General features: G+C 40.1%; 1 protein-coding gene across 1 annotated transcript in view; it reads left to right on the top strand.

The window, feature by feature from the left end:
- Positions 1-20,825, top strand: part of apbb3 (amyloid beta (A4) precursor protein-binding, family B, member 3) — an 89,490-nt gene extending 68,665 nt beyond the window's left edge. Inside the window, exons 7-12 of the mRNA XM_051933745.1 lie at positions 353-467; positions 1,802-1,889; positions 4,021-4,104; positions 13,299-13,414; positions 15,593-15,772; positions 19,704-20,825. Coding sequence (XP_051789705.1) covers positions 353-467; positions 1,802-1,889; positions 4,021-4,104; positions 13,299-13,414; positions 15,593-15,772; positions 19,704-19,931 — 811 coding nt within the window. The 3' untranslated portion in view covers positions 19,932-20,825. The remainder of the gene's footprint in view (positions 1-352; positions 468-1,801; positions 1,890-4,020; positions 4,105-13,298; positions 13,415-15,592; positions 15,773-19,703) is intronic.
- The last annotated feature ends 2,098 nt before the right edge of the window (positions 20,826-22,923 follow it).

The following is a 22,923-nucleotide window of genomic DNA, read 5'->3' as shown; positions in this document are numbered from 1 at the left end:
CAATATTGTTTTTACGGTTTGTCTACCCAACCCTCCATTGGACAAAATCTGCAACTCCGCCCATGACCTGAGAGTGGCGACGTATTGCATGTTGATCAGCACATGCGAGTAAGAACTTCACTTGACCCCTTACGTGTGGCAGCAATGGCATTTAAAGTTTATTTTCTTGTAACATGGAATTTGATTTTAATTAGCATTTCAGATAAATAAATAAAACAGTAAGGTGACTGATGATGTTAGGTGTTTCTCTTTTGGTTACAATATATAACAGCATGTGTCCGCAAGCTAAATTTATGAACAGTCTGTGGTTGCATTGACCCGATAAGGTGACATGTCTTTTTGTTTCTTCCAGGGATTTTGCCTTTGTTGCCAGTGACAAGGACACCTGTATGCTGAAATGCCATGTCTTTCGCTGTGATGTCCCAGCAAAAGCGATTGCTGCTACACTACACGAGATGTGCTCAAAGGTAACTGCAGTCATCATTTACTTTTTTGGCTGACACCTTTATCCAATGCGACTTACAACTTTTAAGATACGATTGGTTACATTTCGTCTGATTTTCCAATTAGAGCACAGGTAGGTGAAATGACTTGCTCATGGTCACACAGTATCAGTAGCGGCATTTGAACCCACATCCTCAGGGTTTGAAGTCCAAAACCTTAACCACTACACTGTACCACCTGCCAAGAGCATCTGCATTAGTAGGGAAAACGAACTCGGGCCTCCCATGTGGCTAATGAGAATCCTACCAATGAGCCACCAATGCCACACAAACATCAGAGAGAATCATGAAAGACCTTCAGTTCATCTCCAGCCTTGAGGACCACTCTCAAGGGCGCTCTGTCTAGTAGAGTTTTGTACTGCTGCTGACAGCCCTAGGCATGTGACTCAGTGTGAATACATGAAAAAGTAAAAAACTTTGAATAACATCAACTCAGCTAGAGATGGAAAGAATATTGAAAATAAGAACATAAGAAGGCTGACAGACAAGTGGAGACCATTCAGCCTACTGAGCTTGTTTGTTTAGCTAACAGAGGCTCCAATATCTCATACCGATACCTTTTAAAGTTGTCCGGGTTTCCCCCTTTAACACATGACTTGATAGTTACTAATTCCCATAGATCTTAGTAAAATATGAAGAAGTCCACACAAAAATATTTATAATTTGTTCCTTACCCCATGTAGTTTTTAGTGATGGCTGAGAAAAAATTCAGTCTCATGTCTGCATAGAGAATGAACATAACAAAGTTTTCTGATGTAATTTGCTTCCGTGGTTTCAGCCATAAATGCACTTCCCCTTAATTTTCACTGGTGCCCAATTAGCAAGCCACCAGTGCATACCCTGGCATGAAACCCTTGAAACAAGCTAATAACAATAATCCATCCATCCATTCTCCAAGCCGATATATCCTAACTACAGGGTCACGGGGGTCTGCTGGAGCCAATCCCACCCAACACAGGGCACAAGGCAGGGAACAAACCCCGGGCAGGGCGCCAGCCCACCACAGGGCACGCACACACACACCAAGCACACACTAGAGACAATTTAGAATCGCCAATGCACCTAACCTGCATGTCTTTGGACTGTGGGAGGAAACCAGAGCACCCGGAGGAAACCCACGCAGACACAAGGAGAACATGCAAACTCCACTCCGGGAAGACCCGGGAAGCGAACCTAGGTCTCCTACCTGCGAGGAAGCAGTGCTACCCACTGTGCCACCGTGCCACCCACAATAATAATAATAATAATAATAATAATACATTTTATTTGTATATTGTCTTTCTTTCTACTCTGTGCAGATCATGGCAGAACGAGCGATAATGTACCCTTCAGTGCCCAGGTCTCTGACGATGGAAAGCATCTCCCCTGAAGATCTGCCATTACAAGGTAAAACACAGCACATGTCTGATTGTAGCATTAGCACTTTTCACAGTCACCTTCAGGTCAGTCTTTGACTTATTTCATCTTGATCACCATGCAGTTAACATTCACATTTTCAACTTATATCACAACTCTTGATGTCAAATTTAAGCCAGTGTTCCTCCTGTGTCAATTCAGTATAAATAGCTTCTGGAAAGGTCATTCAGGTGTCCAACTTTGAGAATATTGTTTCTAAGCCTTTTGCTGCACTCTGTTCTCATGTTTGTTTTGGTTTTAACCAGGTTTCTGTTTCAGCTACAATTCTTATCTAATCCCTGGTTTAGTCTCTTGGCTGTTTTGATCTCCTGGTTTTAGGACCCTTGCTTGTTCCACTACACTCTATTCCTGATCCTTCTATTTATTTTGACAGCAATATTAGAACATTTGAACAATCTGGATGAGAACAGGCCATTCAGTCCAACAAAGCTCGCCAGTCCTATCAACTTAATTCTTCTAAAATAACTTCAGGTTGAGTTTTGAAAGTCCCTAAAGTCCTCCTGTCTACCACACTACTTGGTCACTTATTCCATGTGTCTGTGGTTCTCTGTGAGAAGAAAAACTTTCTAATGTCTGTTCGCAATTTGCCCTTAACAAGCTTCTAGCTATATCCCTGTGTTCTTGATGAACTCATTTTATAATAACGGTCTTGATCTACTGGACTAATTCCCTTCCTACTTTTAAACATTTTAATCAGGTCTTCTCTTAATATCTTTTTGCTGTAGTCCTGGAATCAGCCTAGTTGCTCTTCTCTGGACATTCTCTAGTGCTGTTATGTCCTTTTTGTATCCTGGAGATCAAAACTGCACCCAGTACTCCAGATGAGGCCTCACCAGTGTGTTATAAAGCTTGAGCAGAACCTCCTGTGACTTGTACTCCACACATCAAGGCGCTATATAACCCAACATTCTGTTAGCCTTCTTAATGGCTTCTGAACACTCCCACTAAACTGCTTGTGCAAGGCTAGAGTAGTTTAGACAGAAAACGGAATTGGGAGATAGCATGGAGAAGTCAGAATGCATGGAGGGATTGTAACTGGGAAGATAGCAATTAAATAATAAAGTTCAGGACGTGTAGCCAAAATTGTAGTCAGAAAACAGAGAGGTAAATAACAAGCCAAAAAGGGAACATGTAATGGGAGCCAAGAAACATGAGACATAAAGTATATTTAGAGGGCAGAAAAGAAATGTCGTAATAAGTAGAATCAAAAACTATCAATATGAAATCAAGCAAACTTTTTTCTTTAAGGAATCTATTCTTGGATGAATTAGGTAAGCGTGGTGCTGGATTTTTAAAAACATCACGTTTGTGAAGTCATTATGGGTGACATCTGAGAACCATCTCTCAGCAATGTGACCTCACGCCCTAGCAACCAGTTTCGAACATGGTGGCATCCATGGGAAAAACAAGACGGTACCGAGGAAGAATGTGTATCTTTTTTACAATTTAATGTTTTGCCTTAGTACAGAGAATTTTATTGAAAGTATCAGGAGATACAGCATTTGAAACCAAAAAGTCAATCTGATCTTTCACCAAGCCAGAAATAGACAAGAATCAAAACCAAATGAGGAAAAATAAAACCAGAAAATTAAAAGGCACAAATAAACACATGTTTATCCAAACATGGATGTCTAAACAGCATATAATATGACCATTTGTAGTATTGCACAGGAGAAGATACATGATGCACATTCCCTGGGAATTTTGGGAAGTTACCTCAGCAATGGTTGTTGTGAATATCTTGATATGGCACTCTAAGAAAACATTCAAAAAGCATTTGTTGCAAGAAGATGGTATTAAACTTTTTACATATTGAATAAGGAAAGAAATAGGTGCAAAATTCATATTCCTTGATATCCAAAACCCCATTTTAGCCTTCTGGTTATCCCAGGAGCTCACCAATCACAACAGTTAATAACACCATAAAGAAAACAATTATTACAACTAGATTCTGTCCCCTCAAAAACCCTGAAAATAATTTTACAACACAGTAGAGCTGTCCGATGGTGGCAGAAGTGGGATTTACTTACTTCCAAGATCAAACATTCATTTGTTTATATTAATATATTTGGTATTTCTTGTTTTTGATTTTTCCTCAAAGTTGACTTTTTGGAAGCTGTGAGAGAAAGCATTCAGAAGTTCCAGGTGCTTTATATTGGACATCTGCCTGTACCTAGAGCTATGGGTAAGAACAACATTACCTTTTAATTATTCAATTAAACAAAAAACAGAAAATGAAAGTTTGGAACACACGGTTCTAAGTTAATGTCAGCCACATAAGGCTTCATGTATCTGATTCTGTGGTGACACCATTAGAGTTTGACATTGTGAAGCATGGCTAAGGTGGTGTTTGGACAGGAATAACTGAGGCTGTGAATTCTCACTTGTTACATGTCTTTAATAAAATTCTAATCAAGTCGTCAGCTATTAAAGTGAAATCTATACAGAAAAGTAAAAAGTGCCTTCCTCTAAGATCATCTTTACTTTGACAGGAAGTGATTCACTTGGTGACAGCAAGCAGGACGTTTCTAATTACACACAAACAGTCTGTGTGTTTTTTTTTATGCCTTCTGCATGTCACCTCATCAAAGGGAGCTTTATAAAGAAAATAAAAATAAGCTCAGAAGTAACAAGATAACACAACATTCTGGTTCAGGGTCACCAGATGGACCTCAGAATTACAAGATAATATGCTGCAGTGGAGAATAATGGAAGGAAATGCCCTTGCTCTTTTTCTTTCCTTTCAGTCTTCTCTTTTTACTCACACTCATTTTCCCACATTTTATCTGAGCACTCGCTGACTTACCATTTTTTGGGGTTTCATTCTAACTTACATTATGTGTGGCTTATACGCTTTCTTTTCCCTGCTAGCTCTGAGGCTAGGGATCTGCAATGGCAATCGAATCCCATGAATGCCAAAAGTGATTCTACTCCATTGGGCCCGTGAGCAAGGCCCTTAAAGCTGCAATGTCTTTGTCCTGGGTATGAACATTAACCTGTATCTAACCCTGCAAACAGGTCCTCCAACATACAGGGAAAACTGGAGGTTGGTGGCAGGATTGGCACTCTAGTCACCGTAAAAAAACCTCACACTATTCAAGGGTGATGCTGAGGTGTCACCCGCTGTACTCGGGTCCCAATCCATGTGGTTTGTTGTGTGGTGGGTGCGCCAACACACTGTCAGTACATGATTCTAATCTCTCTCTCTTTCTTTGCTCTCTGCTTTAGCAGTGGGTTTTCAATGTGGTAGAAACTCACATTTTTCATGTCAACTGTTACATCCATCGGGCACCAACTTTAAACACTCGCTCATTGCCACAACTTTCCTATTCTCTTCCACATACTGTTCTTCCTTATTACCAACGATACAAGTCAGTACACCTCTTATAACAGCAGCTGTCTTCTTTATATCTGATCTCCATTTTCTTACGTTTAATCCTATCGGATCCCTTATATTTTGTGGCATGCTCACCTCAGCATCTGCTTTCTCTACCTCCATGAGGGGTTTCCATTTCCTAGCTTTAGCATGATTTCTTCTACCATTCCACTAAAATATGGCTGGCTTTAATATGAATTTAGATATTTCTGAATCTAAAATGCTAATCTAATACTACAGTATTTGAAAAATTTGTTATGGGTTTGCCTACTTTGGCATCTGTAAGCTAACACACACAAACATAGAGAGATCCTATCTAGACAAAGTCTCAAGTGCTGCCCAATTGCCAGTCCTTCCACAATATTCCACATAGGATTCTCTACATATGGAATCACAATCACCAGCACTAACAAACATGCGGGTGTCATCACAACATAAGAAGACTCAGCACTTTGGTTACCGGGCCACTTTCTTAACCAACAGTGTCTTACTTCCACCACCCCTTGTTCTTCTATTGAGGAGCAACTTCTCAGCCTTGATAACCCTTGTGGTTGGACAAAACTTCACACACTAGGTGGCCTAAAGTTCACTCACACACACACACACACACACACACACACACACACACACACACACACACACATATATATAGATATACAGTGATCCCTCCTCGATCGCAGGGGTTGTGTTCCAGAAACCCTCGCGAAAGGTGAAAATCCTCGAAGTAAAAACCATATGTTTATATGGTTATTTTTATATATTTTAAGCCCTTATAAACTCTCCAACACTCTTATAAACATTTCCCGTACAGTTATACAGCATAGACCGCCTTATTACATCCACTTACAACTTGTTTCGCACCCTGGTTAAAAGACACTGCGGCCGTAGATCTTATATTCTTTTCATCCTTCTTAATATAATGAACCGTGGACTCACTGATGCCATAATGGCATCCTACAGCAGCGTAGCTGTTCCCTTCCTTCAACATATCCAAAACATTTACCTTTTCGGCAATCGTTAGCATCTTCCATTGCCACTTGGGCACGGTCCCAGAAGCAGTAGCAGGAGCAGATCGGTTTGGAGACATAAGCAAGGGCTTGACTACACACAAAGATAAACACAAAAGAGCACAAAAGTTAACTCTCTACACAGTGAAACACGTTGATGCTGAATGAGCAAGACGAGATGCTAGCCAACGCAAAGCGGAATCGAATGCTGCTTTCGATCACTGAGCCAATCAGCACCCAGGAACTTAATCGCGTGCTCTGATTGGGTAGCTTCTCAGCCATCCGCCAATAGCTTCCCTTGTATGAAATCAACTGGGCAAACCAACTGAGGAAGCATGTACCAGAAAAAAAAGACCCATTGTCCGCAGAAATCTGCAAACCAGTGAAAAATCCGCGATATATATTTAGATATGCTTACATATAAAATCTGCGATAGAGTGAAGCCATGAAAGTTGAAGCGTGATATAGAGAGGGATTAGTTACACATAAATATACAGAGAGATCCTGTGCAGACAAAATTTCAGTTGGTATCCAATTGCCGGCCACTCCACAATATTCACACACATACATAAAGAGATCAAAGCCAAACAAAGTCTCGAATGGTGACCAATTCTCAGGCACTCTACAATACACCACATAGGATTCACTATATAAGGACTTACTATCACCAGCACTAGCAAACATGCAGGTGTCCTCGTGACACATGAAACTCAACACTCTGGTTATACATTCTAACCCACACTGTCTTACTTATACCACAGCTGTTTTTCCTATTGAGGCGTGACCATTCAGCCTTGATAATCCTGTGGGCGAGAAAGTGGCAATTTTCCCTCTCCAGGTGCCCTGTAACCTCTGAACACACACACACATACACACACACACCCATGCACACCCACACAGTTGCACACACACACACACACACAATAAAACAGTATTTGCAAACAAGTTGCAAAACTTGGTTGTCCCAAAATCCTGCCGACTACGCCTAGTGTTTTGTCTTTGTGTAACCCTATTATCCCCTTTATACTCTTCATTGGGAAGTCCTTAATGAAATGTCTTAAATCTCGTACACTTATCACTCTTTACTCAGTATGATATTTCAGCACTTCTGCCTCCTTATCTTCTAGTTGTATAACCTCACGCAATTATATAGAGTAAAGGAACAAGCAGAAGTTAAATTAAACATTTAATTATGTGTTATTCATAATATGCCCAAAAATATTAAGGAAACAGAGTACAATATAAATGTTTTCAAAGTATAAAATTACAGCCTGAGTAGCAGTGTATCTTGACTCCATAGGTGGCTCTCGGCTTATCCTAGGTCAAAGTTTGTCTTTGCTACCATATGGCCATTGAATGCATATTGAATTAGGCCACATGCCTGTCTCAGTAAGGCTGCCATGATAGAGTTGTCCTCATTATGGAGAAGTTGCAAGAGACAGAAGTGGTTGTCTCTTCATGGCCAGGTGGTGAAAGAGAGAGGTAAAAGTGGAGTGACCAACTTTTGTGACATTCTTATCATAAATCATGAACCAGTGCGGTATTGTGGTACAGAAAGGCCTCTGATTCAAAACCAATCATAAACAGTCTTACTTCAGACTAATAAAATTAGTCTACTTGTCCCTACCTGGATAATTTACCAATGAAAGCGCTCTGGTAAAACTCATCTCCCAGTTGCTTTGATTAGTTTTGGCCTGTTTTGGCCAGCTTTGCAGTTCAGGGCCTTCATGTAATGAGGGCTTATAGATTCATGTAAGTCCAAACACAGTCACCCTTGCAAAACTGGTTTGATACATATGTCCCCCTGCCATAAATTCAACATCCACGAGTCAGTCTTAAAGACTTGAGAGGGTTGGTTAGCTAAACATCATAGTACAGTTGTTCTTGTCCTTAAAGTGCCTCTTGAAAAACCATCTAATATCACATTTAGTTTCTCCAGCTTACAAATAAAGATATAACAAATATTATATGCTAGATATACACTCATTTTCCACCCCACTACGGGAGCCAAAGCCAAAAATGTTAGACATAAATCTCAGATGAAGGGCAGATCAAAGTTACAAACCAGAGATTCTTTGAAATGTCCAAACAAAAATGCTAAGTGGTTGGATGATGAATGCTCCATGCGGCTAGCTTATGAATCATCAAGCTGATAATGTCACTTTTAAGAGATGTCACTCGACAACCCCATAATCTTGTCCCTAACTACAGGTGCTCAAGAAAACAGCATCTATGACAAAAAGAAGACAGTACTGTGGTAGAATGTATTTACTTTGAATCTAAATTAAAAATGTGTCAAATTCGAAAGCTAATGAGACAACCAGATTTCTTGCTGTCTAAACCACTCAAAACAAAGTTTCAATTATTTTTAGAGGCCAAGGAGGAACTTTAAATAATGACTAAATAAAACTCCAGATCATGACAGTACTCCAGTTTAGACCTCATCTTTGCAAAAAAAGAAAAGCTTTTAGTGATTAAGACTCTAATCTTACAAGCATACGCAGGATTCAGCTTGCATGTAAGCCGCTTTGCAAATGCATAATCGGATAAAAGTCATCCATCTTCTTCTTTGCAATATATGCATAAAATCCCTCTCTATTGGACCTTTCATCTTCTTAAATATTTAAAATTCAGGTGATTCTATACAAGATTCTTACCTTATTTCAGGAAATGCTGAGCAGCCACTTTCAAACACAGAACCAATAACATTGCTTGGTTTGCTGTCCTGGGAATTCACTGGGATTTTTCTAGTCAACCAGTTCATTTTTCTTGTGGATTTTCACACTTGAAAGTTACAGAATTCTAAGTTTACAATAATTATGATTTGTACCCTCCCATAGGACTGAAAAATCAAAAAAGAGATCTCCTTAATATCTTTTTACTTTCTCCTAAACAACAAGATACAATAAAAAATGAAATTAAGACATATTTTTCTTTCTCAAGCCCCTCTCCTGAGAAAAATACTTTGGTAGTCTCACAAATGTCTTCTCGTGAATTTTAGCAGAGGTCTCGGCAAAGTCACACAAGGTAGTCAGATTTTCCAAGTCGTGTCTTAATGCTATTATGCAATTTGAAAGTATTTGCATTGTGTGCTCAGTAATATCTGTCTGTTATAAAGGAAAATCTTGAGACAAGATGAGACTATTGGCATGAGATTTTTTCAAGTTGGTAGAGGGGATCCCAGCCTCCTCTCAACCATTTCAGGTTAACAGCTCACGCCCACAGTCCTCTCACCTGTCATTTGTGTGAATGCTTTTGTCAGACACAGTTCAGGCGCTCTCAGCTCTTATAACTTCTTATGTTTTCCTCACTTTAAGTTCCCAATAAAAGAAGACTTATTATGCCCAAATTTTATTGAAGAATGTAATCCCGAAGGGTTATCAACAGAAGTAATGAGTACACGGGCAATCCTAGCACCGAGAAACGATGAAGTCAAACGAATTAACGTGAAAATTGTCGATCGATTACACAGCAAATTGGTTAAATACGTATCAACAGACTAAGCTGAAACAGTTGGTGGTGATGGTGCGGAAGATGAAAACATCAATTTACAATATCCCGTAGAATATCTACAACAATTAACACTGTCTGGTCTTCCACCGGCCAAATTACTGTTGAAAGAAGGATGTATCGTAATGTTATTGTGTAATTTATGTCTGAGTGATAGGCTATGCAATAGGACAAGATTAGTTGTATTCAAAATTGGTCAAACAATTCTAATTCTAATTCTAAAATTTTAACAGGCAACAAGAAAGGTAATGTGGAACATCTTCCTCAGATAACATTAGACACCAAAGGAGATCTTGATATGCCATTTGTATTAAAACATTTACAGTTTCCTGTTAGAATAACTTTTGCTATGACAGTTAACAAATCACAGGGACAAACATTCGAAAAAGTCCGTTTATTTATTAGAGAGAAAGAAACGATATTCACTCACGGGCAGCTATACCTTGCGTTGTCACGATGTAAGTCCAAACACGGAATCAAAATTCAATGCAATATTGATGAAACGTTAATTCCAAATATTGTTTTTACTGAAGTTTTACAATTAAAGTTTAAGTTTAAAAAGTATTTGTGTGTTAATTTCAAAGCCAAACAGAATGAAAACATGTAACACAACGAATACCTCCAATGCAACATGAAACATAATTTTTTTTCAATTTATTAAGTTTTACTATTTTTTACTATGGTTAATTACTCGCTGTAATGTAAAATAGTTAGTTCTATTATGGATATGCAACAATTCCCATGAAAATAACAATCTGTTTAAATTGTACATCTGCTTCCCCATACGTGAGCGGCAGATCTGTGAAGTGGCTAGTAGCACCCCCCGGGGGTTGGCGAGCGAAGCAAGCAGGGGGCAGAGCCCACTAGTTTTATAAAATGTTCAGACAGTTGTTTATGGTGATAAAACACTTTATTACAATTAGAAAAATGTATAACTGAATAATATTATTAGTTTCTCTAATTTATATTGCTTTTCTCTAATTAGATCATAGTCGTTCTGGAAGAAAAGACATGCAGTGAGGCAAAGTGATTAAAACATTGGACCTCAAATCCTGAGGTTGTGGGTTCAAATCCCACTGCTGACACCATGTGACCATGAGCAAATCACTACATATGCCTGTGCAAAAGAAAAAAGAAAGAAATGTAACTGTGTCTCAAATGTTAGAGGTCATCTTGGATAAAAAGCATTGGTCCAATAATAAGTCACAATTTATGGAGTGTCAAAGGAGATTAAAACAAGACTAGAAAGAAATCTCACAAAATATAAGAAGCTTTTCAAACCCAATTCTCAATTTTGAATACTTTTATATCGGTTGTATCTCATGTGTCCTTTTTTTGCCTAAATCTACCTTCCTAAGGGATTTTAGGAGAAACATCTGACAAACGTGATTCTTAAATGAACTATAAATGAGAATCTCTTTAAAGTCTCACAAGCCATCAAAGATCAACCTTTGAGCAGTGAAATTTTTTGTGGTGGCTAAATCGGAAGATAAATAACTCCAGAAAACTGTCCTACATGATTAGTTAATTTGAAAACAAAAAAATGATCAAAAATCATTTTTTAAAAAATTCTAAATTCATTAAAATTAAAATAAAAAAGGAATAAAATAAGAAAAAATTTAAAGAAAACTAATGAGTAAATAGAATACTTCAATTAAATTCTAAACACAAAATTAAACAAACACATTTCAAAACTAAAATCAAAACAAAGGAATGAACAAAAGGAGTGATATAGTTTAATAAAACTGCAAACAGAAGAAGGACCAAAACTAAGCAACAAAAAAATACAACAATTCTAAACACAAAACCATCAGTCTGCTGGACCACCAAGCATAGAGAAACCCTTGGTATATTCTTCATTATCTTGACTGACAAAGATCGTGTGAAAGTATTTGTTTTGTATCCCAGGTGGTTGGCTGTTTACAGAATGTCCAAGTCATTTTGTGGTTGGGGATTTTTATAACTACAAGGGTATTTCAGCCTGGCCTGAGCTGACATATCCTGTGTAAAGTGCAAGTCTTTCACTTGAACTGGAGACTCTCAGCAGCCAGCCATGGTATTCAACTCTAAATACTGTTGTTTTCATTCACTACACGTTTGGCACGCAGGCTGATTTTGTTAAATTGGAAGAATCCTAACTCTCCTCTAATAAGTCAGTGGGAAACCGATGTTTTATATTATTTGAAATTGGAAAAAATCAAATTCTCAGTTAGGGGATCTGTACAGAATTTTTTCAAAACCTGGCAGGATTTAATCAATAATATTTTAGAATAAGAAGAATTTTCTTTTCCTTCTCCATTTATCTTTTTTGCCCTATTAAACTCAATAATTTAGGCATGTTTACAAGCCTTAAGTATTACTCCTTTGGCCATGCTCTCCTTCTCAGGGGTGGGGCTTGATTTGCTTTCAATCCTAATTTTTATAAAAATTGATCTATATGTATGGAATGATTACAATAAAATCAATAAAAATAATAAATAAATATTGTTGTTTTAATAGCAGTGTATTCTCATGAACTGGGAGTTCTTCCAAATGAAGTAGGCCCTGAAAATGGGTAGCTGGCCAACATCCTTTAAAGTCCTGAAATCAATGACCATCTCCTTAGTCTTGCTGACATTCAGAGTGAGTGTTATTGTCCTGACACCATTCTGACAGAAGCCTCATCTCCTCTCTATAGACTGTCTCATCATTATCTGTGATCAAGCCTTTTGATGGTGGAACTGTCAGCAAACATTATGATGGTATTGCAGCAATACCTGGTCATACATTCATGGGTGAACACGGAGCATAGCAGGAGACTTAGTACACTACACTTCATATAAATCGAGAGGTGAACTTACCTTTTCCACAGATGAAATTTGCATTAATGTTTAATCAAATTATACAATGGACTAAAAAATGTAAATGTGGAATGACGTTTATTATATTCTGTCACCTTTACCTATAGATACTGTTTAAAAGAAGATCAATTCAGAATATGTCCACATGTATTAAAAAAGAAAAAAAAATCATTGGACAGAGTGCAATCAGTTTTCACATTACTGTATTTCATAACTACAATGACAAAAAAAAGAATTAGTGATGTCTTATGAAAAATGATATTTAAATAATAAAAGGAAATAGATAGATAGATAGATAGATAGATAGATAGATAGATAGATAGATAGATAGATAGATAGATAGATAGATAGATAGATAGATAATCAGCTACTTTACCAATGCCTTATATACCAAAGGCAATATTTATAATTTTATCTCCTAATTGACTGTAACATATAAGAAATTGATTCAGTTAGTCTTTTTTTAAAAAATTGATGTCACATTTCATGTGTAGAGGGAGAAAAACGCAAGATCTACAGTATGTTCTGCATAGATAAAACACATCCAATTACTGTACATCCCTGTAAAAGACCGTGCAACCTTTCAGCATATCTGTTTAATGTTTATTAAGACACTGTTATGTATTTCTCTGCAATCCTTTTTTAGGAATGGAAGTGCTGAACAGAGCGATTGAAAATATCATGAGTTCATCAGAGCAATCTGAATGGGAACCAATTAGCATTCATGTCTCGGACACCGTCTTATCATTATGGAAAGGAGAGGTACTGTACTGTATTTTCCACACTGAAAAAACAACAGCAGTGACACAAATGTCCTCAGGGGGTGGCCATTTCCTGTTTAAGGTAGCAACTGCAAATATAAAGCACAATGTTGTTTCTGAAATAAGGGCATCCTGCTTTCAAAGGACACAGGACTTCTTGACTCCCAGTCCTGTCACAAAGGTATGATGAGGCTGCTGGTAAAGTGCCTCAACTGTTGTGAGGATATCTTCACTGATGTCATCTCTAAGCAGCTTTACTTTAAACTCTTGGGCAAGCATATCAGTCAATATCTCTGCTGCTACCACTAACACACATATACAGTACAGTGCCCTCAAATAGTACTGAGACCTCTTCTGTTTTTCACATTTTCCTATGTTGCAGCCATGTACTAAAATCAATGAAATCAGGGTTTCTTAATCACTAGATCAGACCTGGGTTGCCATTGGCGGGTCGCAAGTTGCCATCGTTGGTTTGTGACTGGTTCGCCTAAGCAATCGGCAAGGCTTCATGATTGATTTCTAAGTGAGTTTTCACCAAGGAAGCAGTTTGCAATATCTTCTAGTGTGTCATCAATCAATTTCAATAGACAAAACTGGGTCACTGGACAACTGATTTAAATTTTTTTTTTCCTCATCAATATATCAACAATCAATATCCTAAAATGACAAAGCAGGAATAGTATTATGGAAAATTTTTCAAACTTAATAAAAATAAAAAAAAAACTGAGATCTCCGATTGACACAAGTATTCAGACCCTTTACTCAGTACTTTGGTAAAGTCCCTTTGGTAGCCATTCCAGCCTTTAGTCTTCTCAGATGTGACACATTAAGCTTTACACACCTGCATTTGGGGATTTTCTGCTATTCTTCTTTGGAGATCATCACATGATCTGTTAAGGTTGGATGGAGACTGTTGATGGACAGTTATTTTCAGCTCTCTCCAGAGATGTTTGATTGGACTCAAGTCCAGGCTTTGACTGGATAACTCAATGACATTCTCAGAGGTGTCCTTCAGCCACTGTTGGGTTATCTTTGTGCTTAGAGACATTTTCCTGTTGGGAAGTGATCCTTCCACCCAATCTGGGATCCAGAGCACTCTGGAGCAGGTTTTCATTAAGGATATCTCTGTACTTTGCCCCATTCAGCTTGGCATCAACCCTGACTAGTCTTCCAGTCCCTTCCACTGAAAAACAAACCCTACACCATGATGCTACCAACACCATGCTTCACCACTGGAATGCTATTGTGCAGGTGATGAGTGGTGCTTGGTTTATTCAAGACATGACACTTAGGCCTACCAGTTTAATTTTGTTTTCATCAGACCAGTCGAAAAATCTTTAAGGTACCTTTCTGCAAACTCCACGCAGGCTTTCATGTGTCTTTTACTGAGGAGAAGCTTTTTCCCTGAGTAGTGGAGTGTTGATGTGGTGGTTGTCTTTCTGGTAATTTCTCCAATCTCCACACAGGGTCTTTGGAGCTTAGCCAGATTGACTATTGGGTGCTTAGTCGCCTCTTTACGATGAAATCTCTCCCAAGTTGGCCAGGAAGCCACCTTTAGGAAGAGTCCTGTTTGTTCCAAACATCTTTTATTTAAGAATTATGGAAGCCACTGTGCTGTTGGGATCCATCAGTACTACAGTAGTATTCCTCAGATCTGTGCCTTGAGACAATCCTGTCTCTGAACCAAACTCTTCTTAGGCCCATGTAGGCCAAAGCCAATCCCTAGAATTTAGGACAGGCTGCTTGTCCTAGGGGTGAGGCATATTTTAGGCAGGCTAGGGAAGGTCCTGACCTGGTGTATGGAGCTTTTTTTTTGAGGACTCTCCCTTTTGGCTTTTTGAAATACAGCAGTGGCAACCTAATAAACACATATATTGAGATTGTCATAGTTGTCTCTAACAAGGCGTATAAAAAGGCAAATATCATTAACACTCTTTTTACTCACTCAGATGAATACATTCTTTTGTTCAGCTTGATAGAGATAGAGACACTTGCAATAATACGTTCGCACACAACTTGTTAGAGATGGCTACAGCAAGTGCTTGAGTATTTGCATAATCCAGAGTCATCGAACTTTGCCACCATTTTGAAGTGTCTGTTGAGTGACCCTCTTTAATCAAAAAAGTTCTTCTTCACTTAATTGTTTTTCTTCTCTATTTATGTCTGTTCTTTGCAATAGGATGGAGATGACCCTTTCTGGGAATGCCAAGTGCGCTATCTGACTTTCCTAGGAGTGGGAAAGGACACACACACATTTGCAGTAATTGTGGATGCTGGACGCCAGCGTTTCGAGTGCCATGTCTTTTGGTGTGATCCAGACGCGGGGAGCATTTCGGAAGCTGTTCAGGCCGCTTGTATGGTAAGAGGAGACACTTGAAGGCCGTGACTGGAGGCACTCAGACCAGTATCTGGTCGCAATGCTGTGCTGATCTGAACAAGACAAAAGGCATGAATAGACACTGCTCATGTGATACCATAATTTAAAACTGGATAGTGCTGTAGTAGTAGCTGACCACATATATATGGTTTTGGTAAAGAGATAGATAGATAGATAGATAGATAGATAGATAGATAGATAGATAGATAGATAGATAGATTCTAAAGATGTTACAGTATTACCATTGTTTTGTTCTTGACACACTTCTGCTGAGTAATTGATTGTCTAAAACTTCTCAGTGATGATGAGTCAGAGATGGGATGTGCTGCACTGTTTCTAATGGCACACAGGTTTGTCTTCATTTTTTCCTTCACTTATACAGTACTGTGCAAAAGTTTTAGGCAGGTGTGAAAAAACGCTGTAAACAAAGAATGCTTTCAGAAATATAAATAATGATTGTTTATTGTTATCAATTTACAAAATGCAAAGTGAGCGAACAAAAGAAAAATCTAAATCAGATCAATATTTGGTGTTACTACCTTTTGCCTTCAAACCAGCATCAATTCTTACAGGTACACTTGCACAAAGTCAGGGATTTTGTAGGATTCTTGTCAGGTGTCTGATCAACCAATTCTACAACACAGGTGCTAATGATCATCAATGTCACACGTAGGTTGAAACACAGTCATTAACTGAAACAGAAACGGATGTGTATGAGGCTTAAAACTGGGTGAGGAACAGCCAAACTCTTCTACCAAGGTGAGGTTGTGGAAGACAGTTTCATGTCATGGCAAGATTGAGCACAGCAACAAGACACAAGGTAGTTCTACTGCACCAGCAAGGTCTCTCCCAGACAAACATTTCAAAGCAGACTGGGGTTTCAAGATGTGCTGTTCAAGCTCTTTTGAAGAAGACAAAGAAATGGGCAACGATGAGGATCGTAGACGCAGTGGTCGGCCAAGGAAACTTAGTGCAGCAGATGAAAGACACATCAAGCTTATTACCCTTCGAAATTGGAAGATGTCCAGCAGTGCCATCAGCTCAGAACTGGCAGAAACCAGCGGGACCCAGGTACACCCATCTACTGTCCAGAGAAGTCTGGCCAGAAGTGGTCTTCATGGAAGAGTTGCAGCCAAAAAGCCATACCTCCGATGTGGAAACAAGGCCAAGTGACTCAAGTATGCATGAAAACATAGGAACTGGGGTGCAGAAAAATGGCAGCAGGTGCTCTGGACTGATGAGTCAAAATTTGAAATATTTGGCTGTAGCAGAAGGCAGTTTGTTCGTCAAAGGGCTGGAGAGCGGTACAATGATGAGTGTCTGCAGGCAACAGTGAAGCATGGTGGAGGTTCCTTGAACGTTTGGGGCTGCATTTCTGCAAATGGAGTTGGAGAATTGGTCAGGATTAATGGTGTTCTCAATGCTGAGAAATACAGGCAGATACTTATCCATCATGCAATACCATCAGGGAGGAGTATGATTGGCCCCAAATTTATTCTGCAGCAGGACAACGACCCCAAACATACGGCCAAAGTCTTTAAGAACTATCTTCAGCGTAAAGAAGAACAAGAAGTCCTGGAAGTGATGGTATGGCCGCCACAGAGCCCTGATCTCATCATCATCGAGTGTGTCTGGGATTGCATGAAGAGACAGAAGGATGCGAGGAAGCCTACATCCACAGAAGATCTGTGGTTAGTTCTCCAAGATGTTTGGAACAACCTACCAGCTGAGTTCCTTCAAAAATTGTGTGCAAGTGTACCTAGAAGAATTGATGCTGTTTTGAAGGCAAAGGGTGGTCACACCAAATATTGATTTGATTTAGATTTCTCTTTTGCTCATTCACTGCATTTTGTTGATTGATGAAAATAAATGATTAACACTTCCATTTTTGAAAGCATTCTTTGTTTACAGCATTTTTTCACACCTGCCTAAAACTTTTGCACAGTACTGTACCTTCAGCTAGTACCAGTGCTAGGTTATGTTGCACCCTTGGCCAAGCTTATTACTCCGCCAACAGACTGTTCGGTAGCTAACCAGTGCAGCTGCCTAACCCCCTCCATGATCTGCACCTTAGGCCAATGCCTTAATGGTAGTACCTCCCCTCCTCCAGCAGGTCGAGACTGTGTCCCATAATTGAGCCAGCTTCTTTATCACGCTGTTAATTTAATGGACCGCTCCTGAAGCGGTCTTATTGGCTCAGCATGCCACAGCGTAGAAAAATCACAATGGCCATCACAGAGTTATAGCAAATGTAAAGGGTCTTCACTACCCATATTAAAGGACCGCAGTCTCCTAAAAGAAAAGAATCTTCCCTGCCTTTTCTTCTATAGTTCCTCTGTATTACTAGAGCAATGCAGCTAATCATTGATGTGGACATCGAAGTACTTGTAGCTGTCCACCACCTCTACATCTGTTCCCTGAAGTAGTGACCAGACATTGAGACCCTTTGGTGCTGCAGTAACCAAATATCTGGTTTTGCTAATGTTAAGTTTCAGACAGTTTTCAAAGTTCTCCACTTGACTTGTATTCTCTGTCTCATTCCCCTTGTCACTACACCCCATCAAAGCAAAATCACCTAAGATTTTCTACAAGTGACGTGACCTGCTGTTATATTTCTAGTTTGAGGTATACAGGTTGGACAGAAAAGATGACAGGACTGTTCCTTGAGGTGTTTCAGTGTCGCTCACATCCTTATCATAGATCAGCATTTCTCAACCTTTAAGTATTTGCGACCCGGGTTTTCATAACAGTTTTAATTGCGCCACCCCTAAGGTATTTTTGAAAGGAGTCCACTGATACCAATTTGTTCTTTTTTAATTAATGATATATCATAGATGCATATTTTATTATACCTACTTAACTTTTATCAAAATTTATCTAACTCTGTATTTATTTTTCTAGTATCAGAATGTAGTTTAAGTTTATTTGTTTTGGTTTCAATAGATGTATTTTTCATATTTTCTATTCGTTTTCTTTTTTTCACATCTTCGTGCCCCCCTTTTTGTTACTTCGTGCCCCTCTAGGGAGGCCTGCCCCACAGATTGAGAACCGCTGTCATAGACCAATCCTTTAGGTGCAAAAGCTGTGATCTACTTGACAGATAGTCCGTTATCCGGGTCACCATAGTCCATCCACCTGCATAGTCCTAAGCTTACAGTTACACCTTAACAGAGATTCAGCTCAGGCCTGTGACTCCCTGCGTGACCCTGAACACATCACTTAGCCTGTAAATCTATACTATATATAGAAAATCCTAAGCCTAAAGGTGCAATGATTTTATGTGATGTTTTTATGTGATGTTTTTTGTTATGCTTTAAATCAGGCTTACTTTAAAACCTACATATATATGTTTGGATCATTCTTTTCAGAATTTATCTAACTTTAATGTGATATTGTTAGATTTACAGATTCTTATTCTGTATTTAAATTATAAACTAAAAAATATCAAGAACTCATGTCCCACGGGACGAGACTTCCGCCCAGAACCGGAAATATAAGACAAAGAGTAGGTGAGCTGCTGTACAGGCTTTTAAATATTCAAAGCGCCATGCGGGATGCAGATCACGCAGCACGGCAGCAGCAGCAAGTCAGCAGCTGATCGAGCAAAGAGGAGGTAAAAAAACTATTTGTTTCCCATTGTATCAACGTTTAACAGGGGGTTTCAGAGGAGCGACTGCATCTCCTTGGGGTGCGTTCAGCCCCCCTTTTCACAACATGTGCAGCAGAGATGCGAAGTGGCTGGCACGTAGTGGAGGCAGGGGACGGTTGGCGAGCAAAGCGAGCAGGGGGTAAGCCCCCTAGTATTTGTATAAACAGTTGTAGTGTATCCTGACCTCCTCAGCAGTCATTGAGAAAGGTGTCATTACATTCTTTGTGTATAGCACCTTACCTTTTTATTTTCCTCTTGTGGCAGGTGCAGTATCAGAAATGCTTGGTGGCCCAGACCCCACCAGTGCGGTCCAAGATATCCCATGCTGAGCCTAAGGTGAAGCGGGCCACATCCATGGACAGCTCAGGGTTCCTGCCCAGCACTCGGGGCAGTTCCCCACCAAAGTTTGCAACTTCCAGCATGAAGAAGGGTATGCTGGCATTTTTTGAGACTTTCAAAAACAAGCAAGCGGCCGTGTCGACACCCCAGTGACGCAAGACACAGGGCGAGAGGGGAGATGGAGAGACGTGACGGAGACCCTGACAGTCTTGTCAGTTTGGAATTGCTCAGTGGCTGAACAAGAAGTCATTTTTATCTGCTGTGGATGATTAGATAAACTTGAATAGTTCAGATATTTGTCCATTCCTGCATCAAAGTCCCTACAGATTCCTTACTAAAAAAAAAAGACCTAATAGATCAGAGAAGGCTATTTAACAATGTGAATGTGTGATTGTGGACTTAAAGAGTTAGATGAGTATTATTTGTATTAAGGTACTGGACTTCATGACAGCTGATGATCAGTGGCTCATAGTGTCCACTGTTGGGCCCAAGGGGAAGTGGGCTGCATGGAAAGAATATTTTGGTCATCACGTCCTCCCAGGTCACATTGCACCACTTTCATCAAAGGTCATAAACAGTCCAAGACAAGAGAGGCCAGAAAGAGCTGCAGAGGGAATCCACTGACAACACACAATGCTGCCCCTGATGGCCAAAGAGAAGTAAATTGATCAAATGATCCTGTCATAATTGTCCTTCCAACTGGACAATCACCAGACCATGAAATTGTGTTATATCTTGATGCAGCCAGACTCTCTCAAAAGGATTCCCAGCTTCCCAGGCTCTGCGAGTGTCTGGCTGTGACTGTCAAGCCAACAAAAACGGCTTCCCCTCCTCTATGGGCTGTAAAAGGTGAACGTAGAGCTGACATAATCTGTTCTGCTTTGTAAAGCACTTTAGGATGGTGCTTGCTCTTAAAGGTGTTATATACAATAAAGACTGATGATTTAAAGTGAGAAATGAACCTTGTTTGCTTTGTACAGTGCCTTAATGTAGTGTGCTATGTGAAAGGTGCCTGATAAAATAAATACTAACTGATGATCCGAGGAAGTGCTATAGACTGTGTACTTTGTAGAGGAGCAGCGGGACGGTTTGCGTTGCTCCTTCACAGAGCTCAAATCACGGCCCAGTTAACGTGTGTGGATTTTCATCACGTGCCGCAGTTTCCTTTTAGATCTCAAATCTGTGTGTAAGTTTATCCTGCGACTCGAAACTGGAGCGTGTAAGAGTGTGGTGAGAATCCCTTATGAGAAACTGGCATCCAGACCAGGGCTGGCTCCTGTTTTGTCCTTGATGGTGCTGGCAGTAGTTTCAAGCTCATTTTCACTCTTCAATGGTTCATAAAATACAGTGGATTCACAAGGTATTCAGACCCCTTCACTTGCTGCACATTTTATTGTGTTGTAGAGCTGCTTTAGATTGGTAAATTTGCCATCAAAGCACCACATTCACCTGATATCTCCAATAGCCACTCGCTGTAATAAATTTTAGATAGATAGATAGATAGATAGATAGATAGATAGATAGATAGATAGATAGATAGATAAACTTTATTAATCCCAAGGAGAAATTCACAAACCCTAACCCTAATTTTACTTTTCACTTCTGTTATTCCTTAACATTTGTTATAATGTAACAGCTTTGCAAGTCCCATTTTATGGCCAAACATGTGCAACCCAGGAATTAATTACAAACTTTTTTTTTTTTAGGTTACTAGGGGGCTTCACCTCCTGCTCACTTTGCTCACCGACCCCTTCCCCCCACACCAGTGGCCGTCTCTCCGAAACCCCTCTTAAATGGTGATACAATGGGAAACAAATTCTTTTTAATTTTTTTAACTCCTTTTTTGCTTGAGCAGCTGCTGTTGTGCTGCTGCTGCCCTCACGCGTGATCTGCAATTCCCTCGCTTACCCCTCCCTGCCAGCGGTAGGCGCCGTTGTGAATAGGGGGGCTGAGTGCACCCCAAGGAGATGCTGCAAGTAACAGTTGTTTTCTTCATCTCCTCTTTGCTTGAGAAGCTGTTGGCTTGCTGCTGCTACTGTGTGCCGCGTGACCTGCATTTGGTGCGGAGCTTTGAACGTTTAAAAGCCTGTACAGTACCTGAATATTCGATCTCTTTTCACTGTTCCGTTATTTCCCCGAGTAATATTTTCAGATTATTTGTGCTAATGCGATATTTACTCTCATTTTTGGAGACTTTCGAATTTTCCTACTTCCATCATCTCTAACTTGCTCTGCATGTGTATCACGGGACTTGCGTCTGAAGGTTGAAAGTATCACGTGACTTGTCCATCTCGTGGGAACTGAAAGTGTCTCTCTTCAAAAGATCACGTCTCGTCCCCGGGAAAAAGTCTCGTATTAGCAAGGAGGAAGTAAGGACAGCTATGAAGAGGATGAAAAATGGAAAGGCCGTGTGGCGGGTGCCGGGTCCCCTGCCTGGCCGGGATGCCCCTTCTGCTTATGTTACGGGGGAGCAGCCATGGACTCCTCAGTACCTCCCCCAGGATGCTTGGCAGCAGCCTCCCTGGTTGACGATGATGCCTCAGTTTCCTTCAGGGTTTCATGGGAGATGGAGTTCTCCCCAACCCTGTGGGGACCTGGGATAGCCGCCAGGGGGTGTGGCAGAGATCGTTAAGCCCAGCTGGTCTAATCATCGGCCCCACCTGGGAGTGCGATTGGGAACAGGTGAGCAAGCACCAGTAGCACTTCCGGGAGGTCCATAAAAGGAGCCAGCAACCATCACTCAGGGCCAGAATCGGGAGGAAGAGGATGAGGTTGCCTGGTAGGAGTGTTGGTGGTGCCAGAGGAATAGTGTGGTCTGTGACTTAAAGTGTTTTGGGGACTGCGTTGGGCCTGTGGGACACGGGGAAGGCGTGCCCCACGGCTGAAGAAAAATAAAAGATTTCTGTTCCTTTGACACGTGCCTCTGTGTAAGTCTGTGCCGGGTCGGGCAATAATTAGTCCAATACCGCAGCCGTTGGTCCAGATGACATACCTGTGGAAGCATGGAGGTGTTTAGGAGAGATGGCAGTGGAGTTTTTAACCAGATTGTTAAATGGAATCTTGGAAAGTGAGAGGATGCTTGAGGAGTGGAGAAGAAGTGTACTGGTGCCGATATTTAAGAATAAGGGGGATGTGCAGGACTGCA

Source organism: Erpetoichthys calabaricus, chromosome 11, assembly GCF_900747795.2.
Source record: "Erpetoichthys calabaricus chromosome 11, fErpCal1.3, whole genome shotgun sequence".
Taxonomy (NCBI): domain Eukaryota; kingdom Metazoa; phylum Chordata; class Cladistia; order Polypteriformes; family Polypteridae; genus Erpetoichthys; species Erpetoichthys calabaricus.
Note: the sequence above shows the minus strand (reverse complement) of the source record. Positions and strands in the feature narration are given on the sequence as shown.